Source organism: Vitis riparia, chromosome 4, assembly GCF_004353265.1.
Source record: "Vitis riparia cultivar Riparia Gloire de Montpellier isolate 1030 chromosome 4, EGFV_Vit.rip_1.0, whole genome shotgun sequence".
Classification (NCBI taxonomy): Eukaryota; Viridiplantae; Streptophyta; class Magnoliopsida; order Vitales; family Vitaceae; genus Vitis; species Vitis riparia.
The window spans coordinates 5531089-5546302 of NC_048434.1; the positions used below are offsets into that span (position 1 = coordinate 5531089).

Here is a 15214-nt window from a genome sequence, read left to right on the forward strand (position 1 = left end):
GTTTGGCAGGAGAACATTAAGAGAGAAAAAAATATAGAAGGAAAAAAAAAATTAAAATTGTTTGATGTACATAGAAAGGTTGGAAAAAAAATAATAATAAGGTTATTAATTTTTATTTTTATTTTTGCATTTTTTAGTAGAAAAATTTTGGGAAAAAAGATTTCGTTATTATTTTTAATTAATTCCTTTTAAATTTTGAATAACTTCCTTTGGAGTCTACTAATGCAAGATATGCCAAATAATAATTCCTTGCTACAAAAGCATTGAAACTTTTGTCTTTTTCCTTCAATTCAAAACTTTCTCTATTTTCCTAAACTAAATGAAAATTAAGAGGACTCTGGAACTCCAATGGCTTCGCGGTGACTTCACAAGTTATACTTCATCACTTGACCAGCAGAACATTATTGTTGACCGTCCATTAGGTGGACCATCAATACATTGTTCACCCAACAGTGACTTAGATTTGATCAGATGGTTCATCAGAACCCTCCTCCTTCCAATCAATAAGGTTATTGACCATTGGATGACTTAATCAACTCACCCATTTTGACCCCACATTAAACAAAGATATACAATGGTGGGTTTTGGGCCCCATAAACCATAATTAATAGTAGTTGGCATTGTCATCATGTATTCTTTGAAAAATAATACTAAATGCAAAAAAAAAAAAAGAAAAAAAAAAAGGAATATTCCACCAAACACTCCCTTTATTAAGCTTTACTTATTAAAGGATGGTGAGGTTGAGGCAGCTTTTGCTACATTTGTAGTGGCCTCTTCTTTGTAAGCAAGCTTTTTTTTGTATTATCATGAATAGGGTTTTGATGTAGTACTAGAATAGTATATCTTCTTTGAGTGGAGGGACCTCCTACTTACCAATCATGCTAGCAAAATATCATGGGGTTGTTGAGGATCAAGTGCCTAAATATTTTAATTCCCATTTTTCCATCTCGAGGGTTCATTAATTAAAGGCAACATTAGGTTCTAATTCAAATTGATAACTTGTACTGCACGGCACCCATCGCCAAAATTGAAGATTTTAATTCTTTCTCTTTTAATTTTTCTTTTTGTCATATTTGGAATATTTTTGTAAACTTTTCTTAAAGAAATGTCAAATTTGTCCATTGAATTAAGTGTTCATACGAGGATATAAAAATTTTAAGATTACAATCATAAATAGTTTACATAATTAAAAAATGGTCCCACCTTAAATGCTTTGTATCTCCTCTTAATCATGATTACACAGTACATAGGCTTACAAATATCTTGGTTCAATCACAAAAGTAGAAGTCATTTCATTAATAATGTGTCACGCGCTTTCTCAAAATGGGGCTCATTAGATATCTAGAAGTGATCCTAGAAGATATCTTGACAGCTGCCTCAAAATAGAACAGCCACGTACTAAAAAAATAATTATTATTATGGAGGCCGTTGTAATGATTATTTCACCTACATGCTACCTATCTTGATTTGAAATTAATTTCATTTTTTACTTTTTTGCTTTTGTCTTCTTTTTTTTCCATTATTGTAGGTGAATTAATTGTAAAACTATAGAAATTTAGCTTTTAATTGAAATCAACTTTTTGTTTTAGATTACATGGCGTTTGGTAAATAAATTTAATGATTTAAATTAAGTATATTTGGTAAAATAATTTAATATTATAATTTAAAGTTAAAAATAACTTTAAGTATTAAGTTAAAATAATTAATTTATTCTTAATTTTTTTTCTTATTTACCTACAAAATATATTTAACAACTATAATTTCACATTCATTGCTAATTTGTTATGAAAATAAATACTAGTTAATAGTTTTAATAATAAATATTAATTACAACTAATGAGGATAAATATGTTAATTTATTTTAAGTTAATTTTATCAAACAAAAGTAAAAAATAAATAATTATTTTTTTATTAATAACTTAAAAATAATTTAACTTAAAATCAACTTAAATTATTAAGTAATAAGTTTTGTCAAATACCCACTTAATTCAAATGGAGTTAAAAGTAAGTCATGCTTTCAAATTTTTGGGATCATAAAAAACCCTTCTATTAACATAAATAAAAACTTTTACTAAATTTTGTTAATAAATAAAATTCAAAATGTTTCTTGTCTTCGTTTAAAATAGAAAAATCATTTTAATATAATAAAATTTTAATTAAATATGAAATAATTTCATGTAAAAATTAAAAAATTTATATAAAAGTATTATCATGACTTTTATATTCAATTATTTTTTAAATAAATATCATGTTATTTGAATCATTCAAACACATAAAAAAAATAATTAAAAAGAGCTTTTTGTGTCTAATAAAATAACCTATGTGATTAAGAAAGAGTATACCAATTGCATCACTGGACCATGACACCAAAACAACTAATTAATTTATTTTGAAATGTTTTGGGTTGGTGAAAGTAGCCTCAATTCAAGTATATTTCCATATCTTTCAATTAAAACAAAATGACGTTTTTGCTTCAAAATATAAAGTTTTTTGGACTGTTCTATATAATTAATTAATTAATTTTTCAAATTAAAAAAATAAAATAAAATTTTCTTCAAGAGTTTGTATTTTAAATTTTTAATATGGAAATGACCATCCACATATAAAGACTAAAGTAGTGTAGATTAATAAATCTTATGATATGGGTAGTTGCGCATGCTACTTGGTCTGCCTATTAATTTATAGAAAGTGGATTGATTCATGCATCATCTTTTGCCAATTATTTCCTATTAGATAAGGAAATTATTGCTTAAATTAATTATTTGTAAATTCAACGAATATCCTCAAGATTATCTAAACTAAAAGAAGGAATTCAAAGAGTGGGAGATTTGTTATTTTAAAGTAATATTACCCACAAAAGCTTATTTGTGAAACTTGTCCATTTGTGTTTATTATTTCTTTTCTAGTAAAGTGATGATTATATATATGCATTAATAGAAAAAGTTTTAAAAAATTATCCACATTCGTCCAAAGTCTTATAGAAATAAGAAATCTGGCAACTGTTTAGTAATTGTTTTTTAAAATAATTTTAAAAAATAGCTTTTAAAAATTATTCTTTAATTTTTATACAATAAAAGTGTGTTTAAAAACTTAAAATGTTTTTAACTTATTTTAAATATGTTTTAACAATAATTTTTATATTTAGTGTTTTACTTTTAATTATTTTATAATAATTATTTCTTAAAATAATCCTAAGCAAACAACAAAAAGTAACAATTTTTTTTAAAACATAAAAAAGAAAACAATTTTTAATTATCAAACGTGTTTTTCCGTATGTATGTATGTATTTTTTTTTTCTCTAAAAAAAAATTGTTCTAAAAAATAGCTACCACTTCATTATATTAATATTTTTCTTTAAATTATATATTTTATCCCTTTAGTGTTTTGAGGGTCTCTTGCACTTTATCCAATTAAAAATCTAATTATTTGCATCCCCTAATTATTAAAGAATTAATTGGTTAAAAAACATAAAATAATTGAATCTAACACTTCTCATATTTTTACTTAAAAAATAACTTATTTTTGACATAAATTTCATTTATTATTCAAATTATTTACATGTAATTTTAAAAGAAAATATTATTTTCATAGGAAAAAAGTGAAAACATTTTTATTAAAATAAGATTAAAAAAATAAAGGGTTAAATTTTATTAATATGGGTTTTTAATGACTCTTTTAATCAAATAACTCATTATTAAAATTTCTCACTTCATATTTTTAATATAGCATTTATTTTCAATAACAAAAAAGTTCACATTAAACTCACCCAAAATATGAAAGCATAATAAAGTGTTTTAATTCGTGGGGGGCTATTATACCTCTATATTTTGAATTAAGTACAATACATGTGAATTTTTTTTATTAAAATGAATAAATATCATCCAAAAAAATATAAGAAATATATATATATATATATATATATATATGGGAAAGAAAATAGAGAAAAAAATAATAATAATAAATTTTATAAATTATTTTTCTATATAAATATTAAATAATTTATAAATATACAAGTTTTTAACTTATTTTAATTATACTAATTAATAATAAAATCAAATATAAGAAAATCGTTTTTTTATATATTTTTTATTTTCTTAATAAATATCAAGGAAACCCTTAAATTTGGTAAGTATTTTTACAAGGTGTATTCCATAAAAAATATTTTCTATCTTAATTCATTAAATAAAATTTTAAAACCCATAAAAAATCTTGTGATGGTCATGCGGAGGAGTGAAGCCAAGTTGGCTAGGCTTGGACACCACACAATGGGAGTAGCAAAGTGTCGGGTTCCAACTAGACATCTCCACGCGCCTTCATGTGGTTCAATCAATTTGCCCATCCATTCTTTCCAGCCTGATTACGCGGGCCTGACTCAACGAAATATGCTTGCAGCCCCTTTGTGTGAATGCTACAAAATTTTCTTTCTTTTTTCTTCTTTTTCTATCTTTTTTGGAGGAGCCCCATCTTCACAAGCAACAAAGTCCCACTACATCAATGATTTAACACACTTTTCTCTGATTTTATCACCACTTTATTCCACATTAACGTGTATGAAGACTTCTCAAATCATTATGTTTGCTTAAACGCACCTATGTTATATGTAAAACTCAACCCATCATTCATCATGTCGATATTTCTAGTAGTCTTAGTTTACATTATGTAAGTGTATTGATGTAAGAAACTTTTCTATAAAAGAAATCATTAAAAATGAGTTTTTGATTTTTCTGATAATGATCCAACTAAGAAAAGATTTATTGATATGCATAGGTTTGTGCATTGTTAAATAATAGGATTATTTTTGTTGTTGCAAAGAATTTCACGTCATTAAAGTATGTGAAGAGTTATTCGCTTAAAAGGAACTAAAAATTACCCTCATCTTTGAAAATATGATATATATTTTTTTTGTGAGAATGCCTTCTTCCATTAAAAAATTTTCGAAACCTATTTTTTTTCTCTCATTTATCATCTTCCACTTATTTCTCTCTCATTTAACAACAATGAAGGATATTTATATATTTGCTTTTGTGCACTAATAGAGTATGTGAATCAACCTTTAATGCAACACTTCCATTCAATAGTGTCCTCATCTCGGATGGTAGGTTACCTTTTGAAGACATAGACACGAGAGTGTGTCAACACATAGATTTTGATAATAAGCTCAAATAGTTGCAAATTCTTACTTTAGTAGCATGAGTAGGAATTCTGAAAAAAGGAACAACTTTGACAATTAACTAGGAGTGAATGGTGCATAATTAGTATGTTAATCATAGGTCTTTGGAAAGTTTATTGTCTTAGCTGTCATGTGCATTTTGAATCAGGAGTCTGCAATTTTACAAATAGAATTCCAGATTTTGAGATTTTTTCTTAAACATTGTATCTCTTTGAGTTAATTTCTTGAATAATAAGTATTCTTAACTCTATATTCTTTATTGTATTATTTAGGGTGGTGTTTTTCTGTATCCCTTTGTGTTTGTAATTTGGGCGATGAATTGTTTATGCCTTGTGAGTTATTGTTGGGACAAATCCGACATTAGACATTACTCATTAGCTAGTATATCACTCGTAATAGTTTTAATAGGATTCAAAGGGACTTCCTCTTATTCAAATGTCTCAAACAAGTTAAGATTTTTTACTTTTTCTTTATGTCAAAATCATCCTTTAAGAAATTGATATCTTGTAACTCAATTTCAATTACTCTTGTTTAATGTTCATCAAACATCACATAGCCTCTCGATTCATTACAATATTTAATAAAGATATACTTGCTTTAGGGCCAAGTTTGTAATATTTCTGGAAGCTAACACAAACACTCTATATTCCCGGGTACCAAAAATGACTTTTGGGTAAAGTTATTGAAGTAAATTATTTTCTTGTTAGATGGGAAATTCTTGGAAGGATTTAGGTTTCAAACTTCTTTTAGATGCAAGAAAAGATAAGAACAAAGAAAAGAGAGAATAGCAAAGAAGGAAATATGTGCTAGCTATTTACATATCTTGACCCCCCTTTTTGTTGCCAATTTCCTGCACTATTTTGACTTTTTCGGACCAAAAAAGGGTTTTCAAAAGCAAAATCAAACATGGGATGGGCATTTGTTGGGTCCCATGGATCTCACTAAATAAAGGATCTATCTTTTTAGATTCCCACTATCTTTAATAGTCAATGATTCATTCAATTTCATTTACAATATGTAATATAAAAACCTAAATCTTCTTTTCCTCTAGATTTTGAATTAAATACATAACCTCCAATAACATTTTTAAATATTTGTGTTAGAGAATAAAAATAAAAATGTAGGTAAATTATAATATTCAATGAAAATATGAGTCCAAAATCTAATATAAATAACTTTCAATTTTATTAAAAAATGAACCTTAATTTCAATTTTTAATCTTAAATTTAATAAGTTATCCATATTGGGTACTTGAAAAAAAAAAGTCTAACGGGTAAACATTTTGAGTCATATGGTACCCAAATGACTTAATTATCTTAAAAAACATCATCATAATGATCACCCTTTTCTGAATGATGAATTGTCATAAATAAGTTTGTTATAAGTCGATGATTCGAGGACGGTTAAACAATATGAAAAGATAAATGTTATTAATAGTCAATAATTAAACGTCATATATTAAACGTGCAATAAAAAGGCACTCGTGAAATTAGGGAAATATTAAAGATTTCTTCCTACAAAAGCAAACACATAACTTATAGAAGGAGCCACACAATTTAATCCTTGAGGAAGCTTTGTCAAAAAAAACCTTCCAAGTTACAACTTAGTCATAGGAGGGGTTTGCCCGATTAATCCAACATATCTTTTTCTTGCATGTCCGTCCAACATAAGAATAGACGCTGCTCAGAGGGAGAATTGTTGACTAAGGACCAACAATCCAAACACCATAATTGATAAAAATAAAATATTTTTCTTATTCTAGTATTTTGTTGACACGTCCCACCTCTTATTAGGTACATAATATGAAAGCCAATGGGAGCATTCCATGCTTCTATGACATGTCTATATATTGTAACGTCCTTTGCTTTTAATATTCCTATCCAAAGTTCATTAATCAAGAAAAAATATTGAAAAGAAAGGTGTTTATTCATATTTTGTCCCACATCGTCTGTGGACCAATAATTCACGGATGATGCAATAGGTCCAGGCCCATTGAACTTATGAAAGGATTCTCCTTTCAAATCTATCTGTTTGGTTACAGTCCTTGTCCTTGTTGGGGACAATTTCTCCAATTATAGAAATTTCTCGCTATTTATTCTTATTTTTTCCTAACAGTTAGAAGGTTGAAGACGAGACGTCAGCTAGGTTGTTTGAAACTTTGAATGTAACTGTCACGGACCCCAGTCCCACCTGGCCCAATTTGAGGGTTGGCCCAGACCATTTTTAGAACTAGCCCAGCCAGATTTGAACAAGGCTTGCCGTTGGACTCAACTTCTATCATGCTGCCTTAGACTACCCAGATGAAGCCCAATTTTGTGGGCTCAATTTGGTTGGTGTAACATTAGGTGGAAACAAGCCCATTTAAAATTTTCTATATAGCTTCTGTATATACACTCTATTTTAGGTAATTGCTAGTTATGAGAAGTGCAACATAATTCAAATGTTGTGTATAAGATGGAAGGAAAAAAAAAATATTTTGGTAATTATAAAATATTATAAGACTTCACAGAGTATCTTAGAATGATGTGCTTTAATTTTTTTTCTTAAATTGTAGAAGTCTTCTCATTTTAAGTTGGTAGGACATTACGCTGATAATGTGTTAGAAACAAAAACAATAATGAAGAAAAAGAAATAGAGTTATGAAATAACTTAAACAACTCTTTCTAAGGAACTCGACAAAATAGTCTCGTAACTTCCGGATGAGGGGTGCCTCCTCACAAAGGGGGTCATAGTGACTAGGTGGGGACGACTGTTTACCAAAAACATAAGTCTCCGCAAAATTGTAAGACTATGTATGGAGGTTGATATTTACCTAGTGCCGAAAAGCCAAAAAAGTTGATGACCTGATAATAGGGGAATTGACGACTATAACTATAACGGTTCTAAGATAATGAAATTCCTTGTCGGATAAGTTCTAAAAGGAATTGTGAATATGATATTAAAAATGTCTAATAACTTTCAAGACGGAAGTTATCTTATAAATGTTGTATTCAAGCTTGTTTGAAATACGAAACAATTATTCTCATATTTATAGGAGTTAGAAAAAACAATTAATTACAATATTTAATTTTTTACAGAAAAATAAGTCATCATGGGTAATTGGGAAGTCATACACATTTACCCATATATATTTATGACAATATATATTAACTTCTAAACATAATGATAAAAAATGTGTCTTGAAATTATAAATCAATGAAAACATTATAACCCAAAATAAAATATAAATGATTGACAATATTATAACAAAAAAATGAAATAATGAATAAAAAGTTCAACCAAAAAGGGATTTTTGTTAAAAATTAATAAATAAAATTTAAGTTCAACCAAAGAGGGATTTTTGAGAAAAAAATTATTTAAAAAATGTTTTTTTTTTGAAAAAAAAAAAGACCCCATTGGTTATGTTTTCTAAAATTTGTTTTTAAGTTAAATAACAAAAAATAGTTTTAAAAAAATTTATTAGGGTGTTTGAAAAGTTATTTTAAAAAATAGTTTTTAAAATAAAAAAAAAAAACTTGTTTGGATGAGTTGTTTTTAAATTTTATTTTGTAAAAATATTGTAAATGTAATTTATATAATATTAGTTAAATTTAATTAAAGTATTATTTTTAATGAAAATAGTTTTGTAATTACAAATAAATTTAAAATTAAATAATTTTTAGTAAAACATGAATAGTAATATTATAATAAAATTTATAAATTATATTTTCTAAAAAAAAAACTATTTTGGTATGTGTAAGAAACATATGGATATTAACACATTTACAAAAGCATAATTGATTTTTCTTTTATTAAATGAATAATAATGGTTAATAATATTTTATTTAAAATGAATAATGAATAAATTTTAACTTTTTTAATATATAAACTAGCCAAGTTTTTTATTGCATACCCACATTTAATATTCAATTAAGAATATATCATTTCAAAATACTTTGATTTAATATGTAATTAATTGGATTGGTTTTTTTAATTCAAAATTATTCTTAAAAATGAAAAGATTCATTATATAATTTAAATTATTAATTACGTCTCACTTAATTTAAAACTTATTTACCTAATAAGAAAATTAATATATATATATATATATATATATATATATATATATATATATATATATATATATATTATATATATATATATATATATATATATATATAGTTATGTGTATAAAAGAAATGACAAAGTCATTACTCATAATATATTAGTTTTTGTCTATTATTTTTTGTAATGGTTAAATCTATTTTTTAAGTTTCAAATTATTTTACATTTTTTTAAAATCATTAATAAATTTAATATAAATGTCATTTGATTTGAAGTTCATTTATCAAGTGAGAAAATTTATAAAAATATGACTATATGCAGGAAAAAAATAAATAAAATCATTATAAACCAAATTTTATTCATAATTTTTTTGAATTAATGGGTTGACTATTTGAGTTTTTAATTATTTTTACAAATTATTAGACTCGTTAATAAACCCAACACATTAAGTCTCATTTTAATTTGATTTTTATTTGTTTAATGAAAAAAATTACAAAAATATGATTCTATGTAGAAGAGAAACAGTAGGTTGCTTTTTTTGTTCATAAATTTATGGTATTAATTGAGTCACTGTTTGATTTTAAATTATTTTTATATACTATTAAACTTGATAATAAATAAAATGCATTAAGTTTTGTTCGATTTGGAGTTCATTTGTCTAGTGAAAAAAATGTATAAAAGCATGATATATGCAATGAATAAACTAAGAAAATAATTTTAAATAAATTTGAGTATATGACTTTCTAATATTATTGAATTCTCTAACTTTTTGGTATAATTAAATAAATTTTTGAGTTTCAAATTATTTTTAAAAATTAATAAATTTTATATATCAATATAATTTGATTTATAATTAATTTGCTTAATAAAATATTTAGGATAAATTAAAAGAAATCCAGAGCATTACTTATAATTTAAAGGAATATTACATGTAAAGATTTTTCATATTAGTATTCCATCATACATAGAGAAAAATAACGATATCATATTCAATTTTATTTATTTTTCTATGGTTTTTATAAATTTTCCCTTGTTTTTCTTTTGATTTTTAAAACCAATAAAAATAACTTCTACTCATTTTCTAAAAATTATTATTTATTTCACTTTATTTTTAAAAATTAGAAATGGAGAATAATTAACAAACAATGTTTTGATATTTTTTTAAAATAAAAAATTATTTTATAAACACACACAAAACTAATTTTAATAGTTTTTCTTTTTAACGTTTTAAATTAAAATTATCTTTTAGATGAAGAATGTTTTGAAGACAAATTTTAAGTAGAATTTTAAATTATGATAATTTTAAAATTATTTTTGATATAATTATTACGGGGTGGTTAGCACTCCGGACCATGAAAGGTTACCTATAATAATAATAATAATTTTTTGGCATAAAGTTTTTAAAAAAATCATTGTATTTGTATTAAAAAGCCCAGTATAAAAAAAGCCCGTAAGATCCAAAAGAATTAAATTAGGGGGCGCCAGGGAAAATTCCGAGAAAGAAGAAGAATCACGGACCCATGCCCTAAGGTCGATATACGATTAGGAAACCTTCCCCTGGCGCTAGTTTCTGACTTCCGAGAGGGACAATGGAGGAAGAAGAAATAGAGAAGGCAGTGATAGCGTACCTGAAGAAGAAGGGGTTCAAGCAAACAGAGCTAGCTTTTCAAGAGGAGCATCATCAGCATCAAAATCAACAAACCAAGAACTCATCTTCCTCTATCTCATCCTCCACCGACCCTGATATCGCCAAGCACATTCTCTCCTTCTCCGAGTACGCTTTCGTTTCTTTTACCCATGTGTGAAACATTCTTCGCTGTTTGGAATATTTTGAATTTGTTGAACTGTTTTTTTCTTTCTTTTAGAGCGTTTTGATTTGCTGTGTTTTAGTTTGAGCATGCGAAAGTTTTCAATTCTGGAGAATTCAGAACTAGGGTTTTGTTGGAAGATTTAGCCAATTTTGGCTTTCTGTTCTCCAAATTGCAGAAGAGTTGAAAGCACTCTTTTTTTCCTTTGCAAAGCTCGAGAATGGGGTTGGTGGGGGTGCTCTCTTTCTCGTTTCTTTTTTTCATGGGAGATATTGTTATCCAGACATTCCAACCAAAACCAATTGATGTCTCCTATAAAATCTGGAAAATTGTTGGGAAAATCAGAAAAAAATGATTGATTGAATATTCGCAGTCTTTTGACTGGCTAGTTCTAACACTATCATCACCTTCATCACTCTTCAACCATTCATAGCAAGGGAAAGTATTTTCAGCAAGTCTTGCTTCATTATACTCTCAAAGTCAAAGTCTTAACCTTCTTCTGCGAGGGCTCAAATTTGAGCAAATATTTTTGCTGATTGAATATTTGCATAGTCTTTTGACTGGCTAGTTCTTATACTATCATCATCTTCATCGCTCTTCAACCATTCATAGCAAGGGAAAGTATTTTCAGCAAGTCTTGCTTCATTATACTCTCAAAGTCTTAACCTTCTTCTGTGAGGGCTCAAATTTGAGCAAATATTTTTGCTGATTGAATATTCGCATAGTCTTTTGACTGGCTAGTTCTTATACTATCATCATCTTCATCGCTCTTCAACCATTCACGGTAAGGGAAAATATTCTCTGCAAGTCTTGCTTCATTATGCTCTCAATGTCTTATCCTTTTTCTCTGAGGGCTCAAATTTGATCAAATAAAGTCCCTACCTCTTGATTTGTTTCACTAATTTTCCCCTCCTTCAAGACCATTGAACAGAGGTGGCAGAATTGACGTGTATGGTCAAAGATTGTTTATGGGATGTGCAAATGCTTCAGTGACAGGAAGTTTGAATCAAATTTTGAAAGGCAACCAAAGCCCCTTGGACATATCAGACAGTAGTCTTGGAAGAAGCTTTTGAACATGGAGCAAAGTGGATTGAAAGAAAAATTAGTTTGTGCACTTGATTAGACTGTGGGAAAAATCAGAGTTGAAGTTGCTGATTTTTATTTTTATTTATTTATTTATGCATTCTGAAGATTATTTAGATAGAGAAGCAAGTTTGAGGAACTAAATTAGGGAATAATTCTGAAAAAATATATTGAACTCCTCTCTAACAATTACAATAAGCCTTTAAATAATGTTTGTAATGCAAAAATAAAGGAAATAATTGAAACAGGAAACCAAGGTAATTGGAAAGTAGGAAAACTAGGAAAGAAATAGGAAACTAATTATGAACCTAAAATGAAAACTAATAATGTAGGAAATAGAAACTAATAATGTAGGAAACTAAAAATAGAAACTAATGGAAATAGAAACTAATCTAAAATAGAAACTAATGATGTAGGAAATGAAAAATAAAAACTGATGATGATCGTGTGTTGTATCACCATTTTGACTGGGAACCATCTACTGAAGAAAGAAAGGTGCTGTTTGTGAAGCTTAAGTTGAAGGTCCTATTTGGAATGACTTCTTGGAAGATAAAAAACTCTTTTTAATCTTAACAATAGCTTTTGTATGTGCTTGGAAAATTTTATTTAAAGAGCTTATAACTTAAAAGGGAGCTTGTCAGGGAAATAGAAACAAGGTTACTTTTCATGTGACACCTTTTTTCTGACTTATGTATGAAGCTATTGTCCTTTTAATATTATGACTTTTAGCTTCAAATTTAGGTTTTAGCTAAAGTTAAAAATGAGAAGTTATCCCAAATGAGATTGGAGGATACTGCAATTCAATGGTGGAATGGGAATCAAAGGACAACATATTTGACTAGGCAATTTAAAAAATTAGCACATGGCAACATATTTCTAGAAGGAATTTCTATTGTGGATCATGCAATGGAGTTTTGTGAGAAGTTCCACTCATTGAAACAAAGACGGTTGTCATGGCTCATCCTCACTTTGAATGCAAAGCTTTTCTCTTTTTCTTTACTTTTTTCCCCTGAAATTTTGTAGCAGGTTTCTTTTCTGAAGTTTCTTAGGAGCTTTTTTCTTTTAAATTTTTGTTTGAAATTTATCAATGAATACAAAGTTAGAAATGTATAGGTTTTGAGCTCCTTTTTCTTTTTGGAATTTTTTAGTCTGAATTTCTTACTAAAAACAAAGTTTAAAATATCTGTTTTCTAAAATGCGAATTATGATTTTTATTATTATGATAGTTCACAATGCCCAACAATACAAATGAAAGTTGAGTTCTTTGATATCATTACAGTGTTGGGGTACTCTTTTTGTTGGGTTTCTGGCTTAGCAAATCAAATGGTGGATTTTTTTAACTAAAAGAGGAGCAAAACTCTCGGTGTCTTTTGTGGGTGATTTTTTGCCTCCTTGAATTGTAATTAGTAAATTTTTGGGTTGTTCTTGGACCTTTTTATTTCTTTGTCAAGTATGCAGCTGGTATTTTCCCTATGTGGAGTTTTTATTCATGTTCTTTATGAAGTTGTGTATACTATACAGATGATGTCTTCTTCTTTAAATGCTTACTTAGTCTTGATACTAGAAAAAAAAAAAAAAAAAGAGAGAAGGAAAGTTAAGTCTTCTTTTTTGGCAAGCATGCCTATCTCGACTTCCAAGAAAATGGAGTACCCACCTCATTGGGAACACATGCCATCCTTTGTATCCAATAATGGTATCTCCATGGTCTTTATACTCAAGGCATTCAAGAATTAATTGTCACTAAGCTCATTGCAACTTCTAAATTTAAGACACCTAGTGATTTGCCCTACACGGGCCCTTCCAATTGTGCTAGGGTTTTTTCTGTGATACTTGATCTAAAACTCATTGTCTTTAGGAAAGCTTTTGCAATTTTCCTCTTATGGTCTTTAGATAGGCTTTATTGACTTCCATTTAGCCCTAGGTTGCCCAATAAAGCTGTCCAAAGGTGGGGGACCCAGACAACCTTGATATGTGCCCCTTATCTTTGAGGGTAATAAATCAATTTCCAACCAAGCAAGATTATTCTAAATGGAACACCTATACGCACCTTGGTGATAAGCATCCATGGAGTTAAGATAACACAAAACCTTCTCTAGGTCATCCACAAATCTACACTGTCCCAGATTCTAGCATTCTTTGTAAGCTTAGTTACCCATAAGATAGGTAGGATGGCTTCTTTCAACAAAGATTTCCATTCCTTCTAAGGTTTGAAAAATAAGGTAGGATATAACCAACATATCTGCAATATCTGCTAGGGTAACTTGCCACACTATGCAAAGCAACGTCTGTCAAAGCTTCATAGCAAAGAGGCTATTAAGAGAGAGGTGATTGGCTAATTGCTCACACCTCAAACATAATCGAGACTCATGGCTCTATAATGCCTCCTTATCTAAAAGTGTCTTTTAGTATTTATCTTGTTAGCTAATGACCAAAGGAAGGTTTTGACTTTTTTAGAGGGACTCAATGAACTTAGCTTGAGGAAACATAAGGGTGGACTTTGATTTTGACAGGCCACAAAAGAAAGATTTCAAGGCTTCAAAGCCTAATGGCTCCTTTAGGAATAAAAATAAGAGAACAACATGCTGCAAAAGCATTAGGAAGAGAGGTTTTCTTGAAGCCTCCAAAATACATAGAACTCAAGGTTCCAGAGGGAGACTTATGAGAGAGCAAGCATAGGGTACAAATAGGGTAACCTCTCAATTTGGAAAGAAGGTTTCTGATGTCTTGTTTTGCAAAGTCTACATGGATTAATCATTGTGTGTCATGTGCTCAACTTATGATATCTAATTACCATTGTGGTATACCAATTACAAAGTGTCACCATGCCTTGGACTTAAGTGGTACATGTTCAAGAGAACTTTTGACTAACAAATACCTAGTGCACCTTGTCCTTGATGTTTGATTCATGGATAGACTCATGTTCTTCTAGCTTATATCCCGGCATTATACCACATCATTTGGACATAGATGCCTATCTCCAAATACATCCTTGGTTCACTTGTATGCTTATGGAATATGGATGCTTGCTTGTGGTGGATGCCAATGTGGTCCATCCAATTATACCTCTTGATGAAGTTGAGATTATTTGCATGAGAGAGAGATAATTGTT

General features: G+C 28.1%; 1 protein-coding gene across 1 annotated transcript in view; it reads left to right on the forward strand.

Annotated features, from left to right (window-relative positions):
• Positions 1-10699: 10699 nt before the first annotated feature.
• The window catches only part of LOC117912526 (transcription initiation factor TFIID subunit 5), a 40635-nt gene continuing 36120 nt past the window's right edge, over positions 10700-15214 (forward strand). The window contains exon 1 of the mRNA XM_034827135.1: positions 10700-10988. Coding sequence (XP_034683026.1) covers positions 10804-10988 — 185 coding nt within the window. The 5' untranslated portion in view covers positions 10700-10803. The remainder of the gene's footprint in view (positions 10989-15214) is intronic.